Here is a 14864-nt window from a genome sequence, read left to right as displayed (position 1 = left end):
CAACGACCGCTACATAGCGGAACATGATTTGTAAAAGCTATCTGAAGCCCAAACTGCCTTGACAAAGCTGTCTGTTTGGAATTAGCATGGCAGGTATTTAAACATAACGCCCTTGTCCCAGAGTTTAGACGTCTAGCTATATGAAAAGATAAACAATGCAATGTTTTTAATAAACGTAAATAAAGCAGCTAATATCAACATGGACAAAATCTTGAATGTACTAATTCGCTTTTTTGATGATGACCTGGCCAAGGTAGTAAATTTTAGTTTTTACAATGATTCATTGTAGGATTATGATATTATTGCAATATGTAAATCCACATTGACTCTTTATTTGACATATGATTGGAAGAAGTAAAAATGTATCCAAAACCTTTTAGTCTTTAAAAATTATGACTTTTATTATTGTGTAATGTCAGAAGGACTTTAACTGTTTTGCCAGTCAAATTAACTTTAATGAGTGCATATTGAAATATTAGACTGTTGGTTGGCAAAAAAATCTTCTCAAAATGCATCAGATTGATGCTTTAAAATATGGAATATTTAAAATTTTCTTCCGGGGGAGCATGCCCCCAGTAACCTGACTCCGCCAGATGGATTGCTTCGCATTTGCTCGGCATATCCATCTGGGAAGGGAACTTTCCGTTGGAGAACTTTTGGGAAGGGGCGGAAATACTGGTTAGCTGATTGGATGAACCATCTGTCTATCACCTATGTTGGTGATAGACGGGCCAAATCAACCAATCAGATCCACGAAGCGTAGGAAAATACAACCACAAGCCCGCCCCTGCTGCTGCAGGCAAAGCATAGCTTGTTAGCTCAGCATGCAAACATGTCGGTAAAGGATATTTGCCGTTTGTGTAACGAGAATTTAGGAATAAAAGGCACCATTTCAGGTTCACGGACCATATTCCAAGAGAAAAAAAAGCATTAGCGAGCGGCTACCGCTGTCTGAAAATACTGGTTAGCTGATTGGATAAACCACCTGTCTATCACCTGATTGGCCCGGTCGTTTGGCTAACGGCTCCAAATTTTCTCTGCCTCAAGATGCCAGACTGATCTGCGAGTGGAAAACTGGAGCTCGCGAGATCAGGACGGTCTCACGAGGCTATGCCCCCAGACCCTCCTAGAGGGGTAATATCCTTCTCACCTTTTTCACCCCTGACCCGTTTTCATGCCTGCATATAAAGAATGCACATGTCTCTGCAGATATTATTATCCAAACGTCCGAGACCAGCTTGTGGCCAAAGGAATGCTTCCGTTGTCCAAGTTGTGTGCCATGGTCACCATGCAGAGAGAGCATCCTAATAAGGCTCAAATGTTCTCCCTGCCCCTGATTCCCAGGACGGACAGTCCCACAGGACATCAGCCTCAGCCATCAGGTACACAGACACACAGACTTATGGCAATATAATACTGCTGACACATTTAGCATCTTAAATGTTGTGACTGATCTGTTATGTTTCTCAGGCTTACTAGATGTGTGCATTCGGTACAAGCACCGACCACTGAGACTTGAAGGTCAGACTGGTAAAGGAGCTGCCTCTCGTGTTGTGACACTTGTGGTTCAAGTGCACAGAGCATCAGGGCTGCAGGCCGCCGCAAGGTACATCACTACCACTGTCCTCTTGGGAACTTCATTTGTTTTAAAGTGCTCATATTATACTTTTTTTGGCTTTTTCCCTTTCCTTTATTGTGTTATATATCTTTTAGTGCATGTTATAGGTTTACAAAGTGGAAAAGCCCAAAGTCCCCCCCAAAGGGACTTACCATCTCCAACAGAAAACACTGTTCACAAACTGCTCCAAACAGCTCTATTGTAGTCCAGCCTTTACTTCAGAGACAAACGTGGTCACTTTGGAACACACGTTATAATGCTCACCTAGCTGCTATCGTGGCACGCCCTCATACTCTGCTTCTGACTGGCTATTACTCCTTACCTAGGTACTGGCAGGGCACGCCCTCATACTCTGCTTCTGACTGGCTAGTAGTCCTTACCTAGGTACTGTCAGGACACGCCCTCATACTCTGCTTCTGAATTTAGATGCCTCATGCTGTAGCTAAAACAGAGAGCTTAACACACAGGGTGAAAAGAGGAGCTGCAGCTATGTGCAGTACAACAAATATGTTTTTTGAAAAGTAAACCATGTAAACCTATTCTGGTACAACCAGTAAATACAATTATGAACCTGAAAATGAGTATAATATGAGCACTTTAATTTAATGGAATGGAAACTCCCCTGAGCAATCAAACATACAATTCTGCCCAGAGAGCTGTGTTTGCTTGAGTAAATGTGTGTGAAACAGTTTCTAATTGTGGGATGACAAGTGTGAAGTTTGTGGGTTTGAATTAATTTTGTTTGTTTTTGAAGGTCAATTCAAGCTAAAATAGGACACTGAGTTACTCATTTAAAGGGGTGATAGAATGCAAAACCGATGAAAAACGACAGTTTGGAAAGTAAATAGGACATACATAGAACCGCAAAATCCCACTGTCACCTCTTTCCTCTGCAAATCTCACAATTTGAAACTGCTGCTGAAAACGGGCGAATCTGAACAAAGCTAAACGTTGATGTCAACTTCTCAATTCCTCCTCATTTGGCTCTACCTTCTGTCTTTGTAACTATTTTCTATTTACATAGGCCACTAACTGATCTGAGGTCAGTTAGTCTTCTAGTTCGTGCAGATCTCTGCTATTCCATTACGAAATTCACTTCTGAGACTTTTTTTTTATGCGAGAAATCAACTCCAAGCTCAAATATGGGCCGTTTTATGAAAATTGATGGCTAATTGCAAATTTGGTAAGACAGTGTCGGACTTTACGAGCTCCACAATCTGCCGGGACAGGCGGCGGCTGCTGGCCGGGTTTGCTGCCTTCCCTGTCGGCCTCTCCCCCTTCACAGACCCGCTGAGCTGGAGCTCTGTCAGCTCTGTCTCACACACGAGCTGCGCAGTGTACTTTAGAAAAGAAGAAAGTTTGGAGGTTTTGCAAGGATATTGAAAAAGAACCATGGTCGTAAATGCAGTGTTCCAGACTGTACAACGGAATAGCCTACTGGCCCAGAGAAAAGTGTTTAGAACGAGTATATCGGACGAGAGGGAGTTGTGGATCTAACGGTAGGTTTCCACACAGCGAAATTTTGCTTTAATCTCATTGAGGTTGAATGGAGACGAAATTCGCCCTGATTGAGCGAGATGAGAGCGAATCACCGAGGGGAGCGAAATGAAGTTGACGAAAGTTTAACTTGAAATGAGGACCATTCGAGAACCAATCAGGTCCGCGTGTTTGGGTTTGGAGGCGGGAGTCACAAAAAAAGTGTGACAAAGATGGCGGAGGTTATATATTATGTGATTAAAATGTTTCTACACGAACATTGGTACTTGTATCAACACAAATTGTGATTTATATGACACACAAACTTAGTCAGGGCACATACACCACTAAATAGACCACTGTATATGTTAAACACTTTTCAAACTTTTCAGCTAGCAGACAGGCTAATCGCTAGCATGTTCGGACATTGGATTTCATTGTAAAGCCTTGCCAGGCAGCTAGCTAGCTAGGCTACTTATGCATTTGTTTAATTACATGTTTTGGTGGCGAACATTGACGCTGATAGCAACACGGATTGTTGTTTATATGTCGCACGAACTTAAACAGGGCAAACACACCACCAAATAGACCACTGTAGATAGTGAAATAGAAATATGAGACCTGCTGTATCGTCTCCAATGTATTGTGTGAGTGGTTCGCTCAACCAATCAGCGCGCAGCTCATCTAAATATTCACGAGCATACCATGTTTGGAAGAAAGGCTGTCGTTCCAAATAGAGCCATTACACAGGGATGCATAAGGGCCACAAAAAATAACACCTGGGCCATTTTCAGCCCAACCAACCAATGTTAAATACCCTATTAGGAGACCATAAGGAACAGTGTGAAATACCCTATATAATCATTCTATCACCCCTTTAAGGCCATCTAGCCATAAGTTAATGTATTTTAGATTGTATTTGCCGAGTTCGAGCTCTACCAACTGAAACTTCTCCCTCCAGCTTATTACATTGAAAGAGAAATTGCTGTAGAGTTGTTTAACTGTTTTGAGATCAACAAATGAAGTGACCTTCAGCTCCATTAATTGGTCTGATGGCAAGTGTTTCAGCAGAGATCTTAAAACTTATACTGAAAGTATTGCTGATTTTACTTTTTATGCATATCTATACTGCCTCAATTGCTTCAGCTTGCTATTGTCCTTCTGCCTATCTGTTTCAGGGTTTTATCAGAACAAGATGAAAGATTCAGCTACTTTGCCAGTGTGGGAGTGAACTCTTACGTCACAGTCGAGCTCTCCTTCATGCCTGAGCGTGAGAGGAGATGCACCCGCGTAGCTGCCAGGACCTTCTGCCCAGAGTTTGACCACCATGTGGAGATGTCCTGTGATCTGCTCTTTCAGAAGAGCAGTGGAGAAACCTGCAGCCTGGCTGAGCAGCTGAAGGAAGCCTCTGCTGTTTTCACTGTCTGGAACAGAGACAGTCGCAAAGGTTTAAGAAAGCTTATTCGGTTTAATTTACCACAGTTACCTATTAATATTAAAATTTCTTTTTGCAGTAACAATTTATATGCAAGTGATATTTTTGTTATTGAACAAGCAGTGCTCCTACTTTTATCCGGTTTATCTTTTTAATAAAAATATGTACAGGATACATTTGAACCAAAATTAAATAAGTCCACATAATTAGTGTGTTATTGTTACGAGAGCTTCTCCAAGTTGTATATAAGCATGGTGAATAAGTTTTACCTACAAGTTTTTGGACATCATGATATTCCACAATTTATCTTTTAGTTTGTTTAAAAAAGTCTTTTATAGAAGCAATATTTCTGCATAAGTGTTTAGTTTTAATATTAGTCAATAATATCTGTCTGTAAGTTACTCATTTGTTTTGTGCTATTTGTTGCAGCAGTATACACTCATACGCCAGAGGAAGTGATGTTGGGCACATTGAAAATACCTCTTGCTGATCTCCTCCATAAAAGAACAGGTATGTGCACTTTGGGTATGACTGCTGGGTCAAATAGATTTTGTGACAAACACTGTAATTTTTGTTTCTTTTTCCAACCATAAAGGTATTTCTGGATGGTTTGGAGTTTATATACCTCAGGAAAGAAGTTCTTTTCAGCACCAGCACATCTTGGTTGGGGGCCTCGAGATCTCTGTCAAATTTGCCCACCACTCAGACAGGGAAAGAGTCATTAAAGCTGCTCAGGGTTTGAGCTGGGAAATGACCCAGAATGAAGTGCTAGATGATGAAGAAGCTTGGGGCGACAGCATTAGAAAAATGTCTTTGACTTTTTCGATGCCTAGAGCATGGATACCTGTCCACTGCTTGCTTCTGCCAGGCCTCAGTGAGCTTGAGCGCTCCACCTACTGCTACTTCAGGTACAAGTTCTACGACCAGGATGCCTTCTGCTCCCAGATGAAACACCCCTTGGTCGAGGAGGAAGGCCAGGCCACAGTGGCCTTCCAGGGAAGTAGAACTGTGGAGCTGAGGAGCACTCAGCCCTTGATGTGGTATCTTCGAGAGGAGAAGCTGGAGGTGCAGGTGTGGGTTGCCTTTACAAAAGACAACAGACAGAGGCCCCGAGACACAGACCGACTGGTGGGTTCAGCGTTTGTCGATCTGTCCTCTCTTGCAAAGACACCTAAGCAGAAGCTTACTCTCAGTGGTAAGAATTTATTGATTGGGTTATAGTTTAACTGATTATGATTGCTTTAGTTAAATGATGGCTGTGTAATCCCAATGTTGTGGTTTTACAGGAGTTTATCCACTGTTCAGACGCTCAGCAGCAGATCTACAAGGGGCTGCTCTCAGGGTGCACATCACCCTGACAGCAGGCTTCGTCCCTGCTGGAGTTGACGCACAGGTGGACTCGGACAGCCAGTGGGAGCTCTTATCAGAAGAGGTGGAAGCAGCAGATCAAGTCCCCTCGCCCACTACACCCAGAAAATCACCAAGCAGAGACAGGAATAAATCCTCCAGAACAACTCCAGACATCACATCTGTGCAGCACACCGAAATGAGCACGGCTGAATCTTTCCCTGTGACTGTTGCAGTGGACCGGGCTATGCACCTGAATCTGAAGGGTGAAGTTGTGGCCTGAAATCTTTTTGCCCTCCACCTTTTTTTTTCTTCTTTTTTTTCAACTTACATTATCAGTAATAATGATGTGTGTGTTATGTTTCTCTGGCAGGCTGTCCTCTAGCAGAGCGCAGTGAAGGGTCACCATGCTGCTGTGTTTCGTACGTTACTGCAGAGTCGGCTGAACCAGTGTCCACAGCTGTCATAGCCAACACCGACTGCCCTGTGTGGGACCATCAACATGAGTGCAGGTTGAGCTATATCCCAGGCATTAACTTAAATCTTTGAGGATATCTTTGGTTCACTGAAATAATGATATCAATTTATATTGGGCTGATGATTTGTTTTGAATCGCAGGCTTTCAAAGCAGCTACTGGTCGATCCACAGCAATCTCTCGTGTTCAAAGTCTGGCACAAAGGAGGTACAGGTAGCAGTTTCATTTTGTGACGTTTATTATATTGATACATTTGATATATTAATTCACTCTTATTCCCATAGAAACGGAGAGGGTGATTGGATTTGCCTCTGTAGACCTGTCCCCCTTAGTTTGTGGCTTCCCTTTAGTGTGTGGTTGGTACAACATCACAGACTTCAGTGGTCAGTGTCACGGCCAGCTCAAAGTGTCCATCACTCCACTAAAGGGTGTCCACGATCTCCGAGGACAGAGAAAAACTGTGAATGAAGAAGCTGCCAAAAACACACCGGTGAGAAAAAGTATTCATACTGTACATACAGTTTTAAAAACAACAACTTGTTTATGTTTAATTTTAATAATAATGAATGTCATTTATTAGCAGACTTTATTCCAGGCACTCCCTCTCAGCTACCATACCACAGCCACATACAGCAGCTTCCCCTCTCACATCAGCCGACACCCCGAGCAGAAGATCTCGTCGCCCGACCACACAGACAGGCTGTTCTCTGAAAGGTTTGTAGAACAATTACACATTTTCATTCAGTCATGTAATGTCTTTATTCAAAGTCTTTACGTCTGTTCAGGTCCGGTGAGGGCGACCGCCACATTGAACATATGGACAGAGTACGTCTTTACCATCAGAGTCTGCAGGAGCAAACAGCCGCTCATTCTGCTTGTAGCAGCAGTGCTGGTGACATCAATCCCTCCAGCTTGCTCCTCTTTTCAACACTCAGGTATCATTCCTCAGATATACAGTCCATTACAGTCTCTATACAGTGAATGTTTGCTAGGGCTGAAACATGTCTGTTTCCTTCTGCTTTGGACACTGTTCTGTCAGTGTCCAAAACAAATTTCCCATAGAGACTAATGGAGACTAATAAAGATACTTTGACTTTGACTTTGCTGCTGTGCATTATTAAAAGTGTTAGATACTTATTTGCGAGTACTAATGACTTTTTTTTGCTAATTTTGCTTCTTCTTCTTTTTTTTTTTTTTTTTTTTAATTTTAGCTTTGACTGTGACTCTTTGTTTTTACAGGAAAAAACTAAGTGAGCTGGACAACATCCAGAGATACTTCAGCCATAAGCTTTCAACTCCCACATTCCCATCCACGAGTGAGCAGGACTGTCACAGCAAGCACGAGGAAGAGAGGAACACAGAGACAGACACATGTCAGCCTCTTCTCAAGTCCAACCAGTTAGTTGGACAAGTCAACAATATCATTAGTGGTGAGCTCTTACACATGGATAGACATTTCTTTTATAAATGTCCAATATATATATATATAGTCATTTTACCATTTAAAGTCAACTTTGTTCTAGTTTACCCAACGCTGGCAGTTGAGCCAGTTCACTGCAGACACAGTCTACTGTTTAGCTTGCTCACTTTAACCAGAAATCACTGTACCTTCTCACTTCTTCGGTCCTCTGAATAAAGACCAGTGGTGCTGAAATGTCAACTATTGGAATAAAGTCAAAACTGCATTGCTTTCAGTCTAAAAGTGCCCATTAATAAATATATGGTTTTGCCTAATTTCCAAGATGATGTATTTAAATTGCTTGTTTTCTATATGAGCAACAGTCCAAAACTAAAAGATAAATAAATAATAATAAAAACCATCAAATTCTAACATTTTAAAAGTTTAAATTTCAAAATAATTTTTTATATTTTTAGTGGATTTTATTGCTTGAAAAAAATGTTTGTCAATTGACTTATCAGTTAATTATTGCAGCTTGGATAATTGTCCATTTTGGACACAGACAAAATGGGTTTATGATAACCTTACTTTCAAGCCGTGAACAAGTCATAACCACCACAGAGCAGTGTTGCTAAAATCTTCACTGTCTTCTTCATCCAGGTTTACGAGAACACCACCTAGAAACGATTCCCTCGGACCCCCAGAACAACTCAACAACTTCCCCTGTTGCAGACAACAACCCACAAACTATCCGTGAAAGTATCTCCAGTACACGCAGAGCTTCCAAATCTTCCCAAAAAGGTTTGTCTCCTCTGCACTCTCCAAAGATGTCCGAAGAGCATACAGACTCTGAGCCTGAGGAAGAAAAGGACAGTGGAAACCACAAGGGTGCGGTGTCCGAGGATGAAAGCGAAGAAGGTGCAGACAAAGATGGAGATGGGACAGGTAGCACACGGGATGAGAAATCTGACGAAGATGATGAAGAGGAAGACGAAGATTACGAGGAGGTTGTGGTGAAGCCGAGGCACCTCAATGAGGTGACCTCTTTAACAGACAAAACCAGTCCTTGGACCAGCATCATGTCAGACCCTGACCTGGTTTCCCTGGAGAGCCTGGAGGCACAAGAGGAGCTGGATCTGAGCCAAGATGAGGAAAGGCAGATGGTAAATTGTCAAACTCACGACTGTAGTGGAAAACACAAATGTGCCAGAAAAGAAGAACGTGAACGTCAACAAAATGACTGTTTGGATGGATCAGCAGGAGACACTATGGACACAGAGAGAGATGGTGAAAGGACACTACAAGCTGTAGATGAGAGAAAAGAACCCAACAAGGACCCCAATGAAGGGTCGGATGACAGAGCTTCATCACCCACCACACTGCACGCCACAGATACCCATGATGCTTCATGCTCCCTGGACAATCAAGACATTCCACTCCAAACGTATCCTTGATCTGTATTTGTTGTCGTCTGTCTGGCAGATTAATCAGATTAGTTTTTTTACTGTTATAATTTGTTTTAGAAGGTCATCTCCGATCAAAGATTCCTGGCAAAACTCGTTGAGTGACTGAATTGTCCTTAAGCTTCATGCATATAAACAGAAGTAGGTACAGGTGTAATGACATTAAAGGAGAACTCCGGGCAATTTTTACGTTAATCTTGATTGCTATATGTATATGAGTACTGTTGATAGCAAAAAAAATGAGCCGAATCGGTGCTAGCAACACGGAGCTGCTGCAGCTAATGCCGAGAGCTCCCACTCAGCTAAAACGGCAGTTATGGGGGCATAAGATAAAGAGTGCCTTTGTGCCTCTTAACAGACACAAAATGCAATTAAAATGTCAGTGCAACATGAACAGGGCCCTTACATGACAACAAGATGCATTTAGCAACTTAGCCGTTTAAATTCACCTACCCTCTTAGCATCCCGTTTGGGATGAGGGAGTGTGTTCAGCCAGGCTCCGGTAATAATCATCACGCAGCAGTTCCATGTGTATTTGTAGCATATATATCCATTTTGTGTGCTGTCGTTGGTGAATATGAGTCTCTGCAGTGGCGAATTGTGTGGTAGTTTCCTTAGCCAGGCTAGCAGCCCGGACCGGCATCCTTCTACTTCCTCCCCACCTCCCTCGCCTGCTGAGGCCGACAACAATCCAACAAGCGTCCGCTGGTCTGGTGGAGGTCTTCCAGAAGACCGTTCAAGCCTTCGCGGTGAAAATTTTTATTTTATTTCATCCTCACAAATAGGTAATTGAGCATTGTAGTGGTTATGACCATATTAGTGACTATGTACAGTAACTAAAAACTCAAAAGCCTCTTCCATGTGTTCAATATCTTCTGTATTCTCCATAGTTACGTTACTCTAAGCTTCTTCCCTTGTGAACACCTCTGATCGTCACTTTTCAAACACTACGCTCCTCCAACCTGCACACTGCTATTTACCTTTTTCACGCTACAGCTGAATTCACACGGGACTTCAGCGCAAGACTACAGCTAGCAGTCTAAAACACTATTTTACTGTACAGGGCATAAACAATTTGGTCCGTTTCCATGTAGTTACATAGTCACTAATATGGTCATAACCACTACAGTGCCAATTACCTTTTTGTGAGGGTGAAATAAAATAAAACTTTTCGCCACGAAGGCTTGAACGGTCTTCTTGAAGACCTCCACCAGACCAGCGGGCGCTTGTTGGATTGGTGTCGGCCTCAGCAGGCGAGGGAGGTGGGGAGGAAGTAGAAGGATGCCGGTCCGGGCTGCTAGCCTGGCTAAGGAAACTACCACACAATTCGCCACTGCAGAGACTCATATTCACCAACGACAGCATTTTACATTTTAATTGCATTTTGTGTCTGTTAAGAGGCACAAAGGCACTCTTTATCCTATGCCCCCATAACTGCCGTTCTAGCTGAGTGGGAGCATTAGCTGCAGCAGCTCCGTGTTGCTAGCACCGATTCGGCTTGTTTTTTTTGCTATCAACAGCACTCATATACATATAGCAATCAAGATTAACGTAAAAATTGCCCGGAGTTCTCCTTTAACAGAGGCAGCTACCCTCTGTCACTGGTTCTTTGTTTGATGTAGTTTGAAACTGTTTGCTTTAACGGTTTGTTTAGGCTTTGCATGTGAAGTCAATGGAAAGATGCAAATTCACTTAGAGCGGTGCAAATTGAGGCAAAGACACATCCCCATGAGTTAAAAAATGTTTTAACTTGAGCAAAGAATTGGCACCTATCTCTGGGCTTTATTAATTGACTTCATAAATGTACAGAGACCAGAGGGATAAGAGAAAAAAAAAAAAAAACACAGACACACTCCCATAACGGACATACAGTCAGTTTACGACGAACGTCTGTACAGTTGCTACATAGGATTTTAAGGCAAATAAACACCTACACCTACTTTGACTCATAAGGTGACTTTTAAAATGTCCTTTTTTGGCTTTTACCAGCTTTATCATCTCATGAATCTTCGATCTTAACTGGCCTGATACCATCATACTGTATTTATTTTTTTAACATCCTACATTAAGCTTGGTCCCTGTGGAAGTCCCTAATTTCTTCCTCCCTTCTCACCAACTGGAGGCATCTATGAAAGTCATACGTTTAGCTCCTTCTTTCTCCCAGACCGCCAGTGACCCGGTGAGTATTTGTCACCAACTCGACTTCTGGCACTCACACTCACTTGCTTTTCCCCACTTTATACTCTCACTGAGTATCTAGTTATTTTCTTTTATTACACACAGTCCTATTTAAAGAATGTATGACTATGAATTTGTAGTCAGTTGACATCAGGACCCGACTACTACACAAAAGCAGGGCGTTATTTATAAATCAATTTTCACTTCACATGACATACTGAACAGAGAGCAGTCAAGAATTGTGAAATTGCGTACCAACTAAAGTTCAGCGTAATTAACTTCACCTGACTTGTTAGTTCAAATAGATGATGTAATATACAATATATACAGTATCTCACAAAAGTGAGTACACCCTTCACATTTTATTATATATTTATATATACATTATTATATCTTTTAATGGGACAACACTGAAGAAATTACACTTTGCTACAATATAAAGTATTAAGTGTACAGCTAGGGTTGGGCATCGAGAACCGATTCCTAATCGGAATCGTTTCAAAAATTACGATTCCATCGGAATGTTGCAGCCATGGAGCACAGTAAGCGGCGCTCTAGTGTGGCTTTATTTTACGTTGAAAAAGCTGTAAAACTGCAAACCACCATTGAATCAAAATAAAACTTTGCTCTTATTTGTGAAAATAGGCATGTGACCTGTTTCAACTCCACCCCTCAAAGAATCAGAATAGAGAATCGATAAGAACCGGAATCGAAAGGAAGAATCGGAATTGGAATCAGAATCGTTAAAATCTAAACGATGCCCAACCCTATGTACAGCTTGTGTAACAGTGTAAATGTGCTGTCCCCTCAAAATAACTCAACACACAGCCATAAAATGTCTAAACCACTGGCAACTAAAGTCAGTCCACCCCTATGTTAAATTCCCATATAGGCTGGCAGATGTTTATTTTTAAAGGCCAGTTATTTCATGGATCCAGGATACTATGCATCCTGATAAAGTTCCCTTGGCCTTTGGCCATTCGCAAAAGCCACGCCCCCAAGTTATTGTTACTACGCCCGTCAAACAATTGAGAACCAGACACATAGCCATGGCTGGGTTGAGCTCCATACCTGTTGGTATAAGTGATTGGTTTTGGAGTAATGCAGCAGACATATCCTCCAGGGCACGACAGAAAGGGCTGCAATATGCAGTGGAGGGATATGTTCAATAACCTCAACCTCTTGCTAAATTATCTGTGTCGATAGCAACATGTGCTTGACAGGCTAACAGCCGGTCTCACGGCAGTTCGTGTAAATGTCCATGTTATTCTTAATCTATTGATACGTGTTCACGGAGACGTTATTCTCGTTTTTTACATGTAAATGTAACGTTATTTTCTCGGGGAAAGGACGCCGGGAGGCGGCCGAAAAGGTCGCTCCATAAGCCGGGAGGCGCCCACGAGGCGGCCCGTTGGGGACGTGCCACAATAACGGGATGGCGGAGGTTGGGTTTAGGAAAAAACTTACGGGGAAAGGGCGCCTTAAACGCCGGGAGACGCGCTGCGGATTTTCTGCTTTTTATATTACTCCCTACCATTTTCGTGCTGTGGCCACAAAATACGCTTCCCATTGAAATACATTACTTCACATTTTCGTGTTGTCCGCCACGTATAAACCGACAAAAACGTCTCCGTGAACACGTATCAATAGATTCAAATAACGTCACATTTACACAAACTGCCATGAGTTAGCTCGCTAGCTTTACTTACCTTGGAGCAGACATATGTAGCTATGCTTATTAATCTTCGAGGCATTTAGCTGTGAGTGAGGTCTCCCACACTGCTTAATCCATTGTCGGCATCTTTCTGCTTGGGTCTTGGGCTTTGGAAAGGCGAAAAAAACGACCCCTCCCTCTAAACTTTTGGGGTACCTGGTGTCAGACTTGCAGGTGCCATAGGCGCATCGTTTCACCATCTTGCTGAAATTGCAATGTTTGACGGGGGTCCTTCTCCTTAGTTACAGTTGCTGAGCTAGGATTGGACGAGGACTGTTCGAGGGCGGGGTTTTGCGAACGGTCAATTAAAATAGCCCCCCATCATCACATACCCTTCACCATACCTAGTGATTGGCATGGTTTTATGTCGGTTAGCCTAATAGCTAGTTTGATTTGCATTGAGAGATGATTTTATGGAAAGTACCCCATGCCAATCTCTAGGTATGGTGAAGGGTATGTGATGATGTGGGGGGGGGGGGTATTTTAATTCCAAAGGCCAAGGGAACTTTATCAGGTTGCATAGTATCCTGGATCCATGAAATAACTGGCCTTTTAAAAATAAACATCTGCCTGCCTCTATGGGAATTTAACATAGGGGTGGACTGACTTTAGTTGCCAGCGGTTTAGACATTAATGGCTGTGTGTTGAGTTATTTTGAGGGGACAGCACATTTACACTGTTATACAAGCTGGACACTTAATACTTTACATTGTAGCAAAGTGTCATTTCTTCAGTGTAGTCCCATTAAAAGATATAATGAAATATTTACTAAAATGTGAGGGGTGTACTCACTTTTGTGAGATACTGTATGTGTGTGTGTGTGTGTATGTATGTATGTATGTATGTATGTATATATATATCTCCCGATTCGATTATGATTATCGTGTAAGCGATTCAATTTGATTCGATATCTTGATGCATCATGATGCGTCAAATACATTTTTCTATTAAAGCCACGTAGGATATTTAATTCATAGCTTTTCAAAACAAAACATTCTGCAGTGCTCTAATGCTAAATAAATTGGATACATAAAACTACAGCACTGAGCACATGGCACTTCCTGAATGTGCAAAACACATATATATATATATATATATATACAGTGGGGGAAATAAGTATTTGACCCCTTGCTGATTTTGCAGGTTTGCCCACTTACAAAGAATGCAAAAATCTACAATTTTAATCATATGTACATTCTAACAGTGAAAGACAGAATCCCAAAGAAAATTCCAGAAAATCACATCATATGAATTTATTAAAATTGATAACCATCTGATGAGGAAAAACAAGTATTTGACCCCCTGGACAAACACCATGTTAATATTTTGTAGAAAAGCCATTATTGGCCAGCACAGATGTCAAACAGTTCGGCAGGGATGTTGGCCCACTCCTCCCTGCAGACAGCCTCCAAATCATTCAGGTTCCGAGGTTGTCGCCTGGCAACTCGAATTTTAAGCTCCCTCCAAAGATTTTCAATCGGATTCAGGTCTGGAGACTGGCTAGGCCACTCCAGAACCTTGATGTGCTTCTTCTTCAGCCACTCTTTTGTTGCTTTGGCGGTGTGCTTAGGGTCGTTGTTGTGCTGAAACACCCATCCTCGACCCATCTTCAGCTCTCTCACTGAGGGAAGGAGATGTCGGTCCAGAATTCCACGATACATGGCCCCGTCCATCCTCCCCTCAATACGATGGAGTTGTCCCGTCCCCTTGGCTGAAAAGCACCCCCAAATTATGATGTTGCCACCACCACCCATCCCA

At 42.3% G+C, this 14864-nt stretch overlaps 1 protein-coding gene across 3 annotated transcripts in view; it reads left to right on the top strand.

Annotated features, from left to right (window-relative positions):
* The window catches only part of c2cd3 (C2 domain containing 3 centriole elongation regulator), a 31907-nt gene that overhangs the window by 13661 nt on the left and 3382 nt on the right, over nucleotides 1–14864 (top strand). The window contains exons 18-31 of one of the 3 annotated variants that reach the window (XM_028573258.1): nucleotides 1210–1382; nucleotides 1471–1606; nucleotides 4273–4541; nucleotides 4962–5039; nucleotides 5125–5724; nucleotides 5816–6142; nucleotides 6250–6388; nucleotides 6495–6559; nucleotides 6637–6842; nucleotides 6933–7066; nucleotides 7138–7287; nucleotides 7592–7782; nucleotides 8412–9195; nucleotides 11285–11393. In XM_028573258.1, coding sequence (XP_028429059.1) covers nucleotides 1210–1382; nucleotides 1471–1606; nucleotides 4273–4541; nucleotides 4962–5039; nucleotides 5125–5724; nucleotides 5816–6142; nucleotides 6250–6388; nucleotides 6495–6559; nucleotides 6637–6842; nucleotides 6933–7066; nucleotides 7138–7287; nucleotides 7592–7782; nucleotides 8412–9195; nucleotides 11285–11393 — 3361 coding nt within the window. Of the gene's footprint in view, nucleotides 1–1209; nucleotides 1383–1470; nucleotides 1607–4272; nucleotides 4542–4958; nucleotides 5040–5124; nucleotides 5725–5815; nucleotides 6143–6249; nucleotides 6389–6494; nucleotides 6560–6636; nucleotides 6843–6932; nucleotides 7067–7137; nucleotides 7288–7591; nucleotides 7783–8411; nucleotides 9196–11284; nucleotides 11394–14864 lie in introns of all 3 variants that reach the window. The other 2 variants (XM_028573257.1, XM_028573256.1) reach the window with 2 other exon arrangements.

The sequence above is a fragment of the Perca flavescens genome, chromosome 3, assembly GCF_004354835.1.
Source record: "Perca flavescens isolate YP-PL-M2 chromosome 3, PFLA_1.0, whole genome shotgun sequence".
In the NCBI taxonomy this organism is placed as follows: Eukaryota; Metazoa; Chordata; class Actinopteri; order Perciformes; family Percidae; genus Perca; species Perca flavescens.
This window is presented reverse-complemented; position numbering and strand designations above follow the sequence as displayed.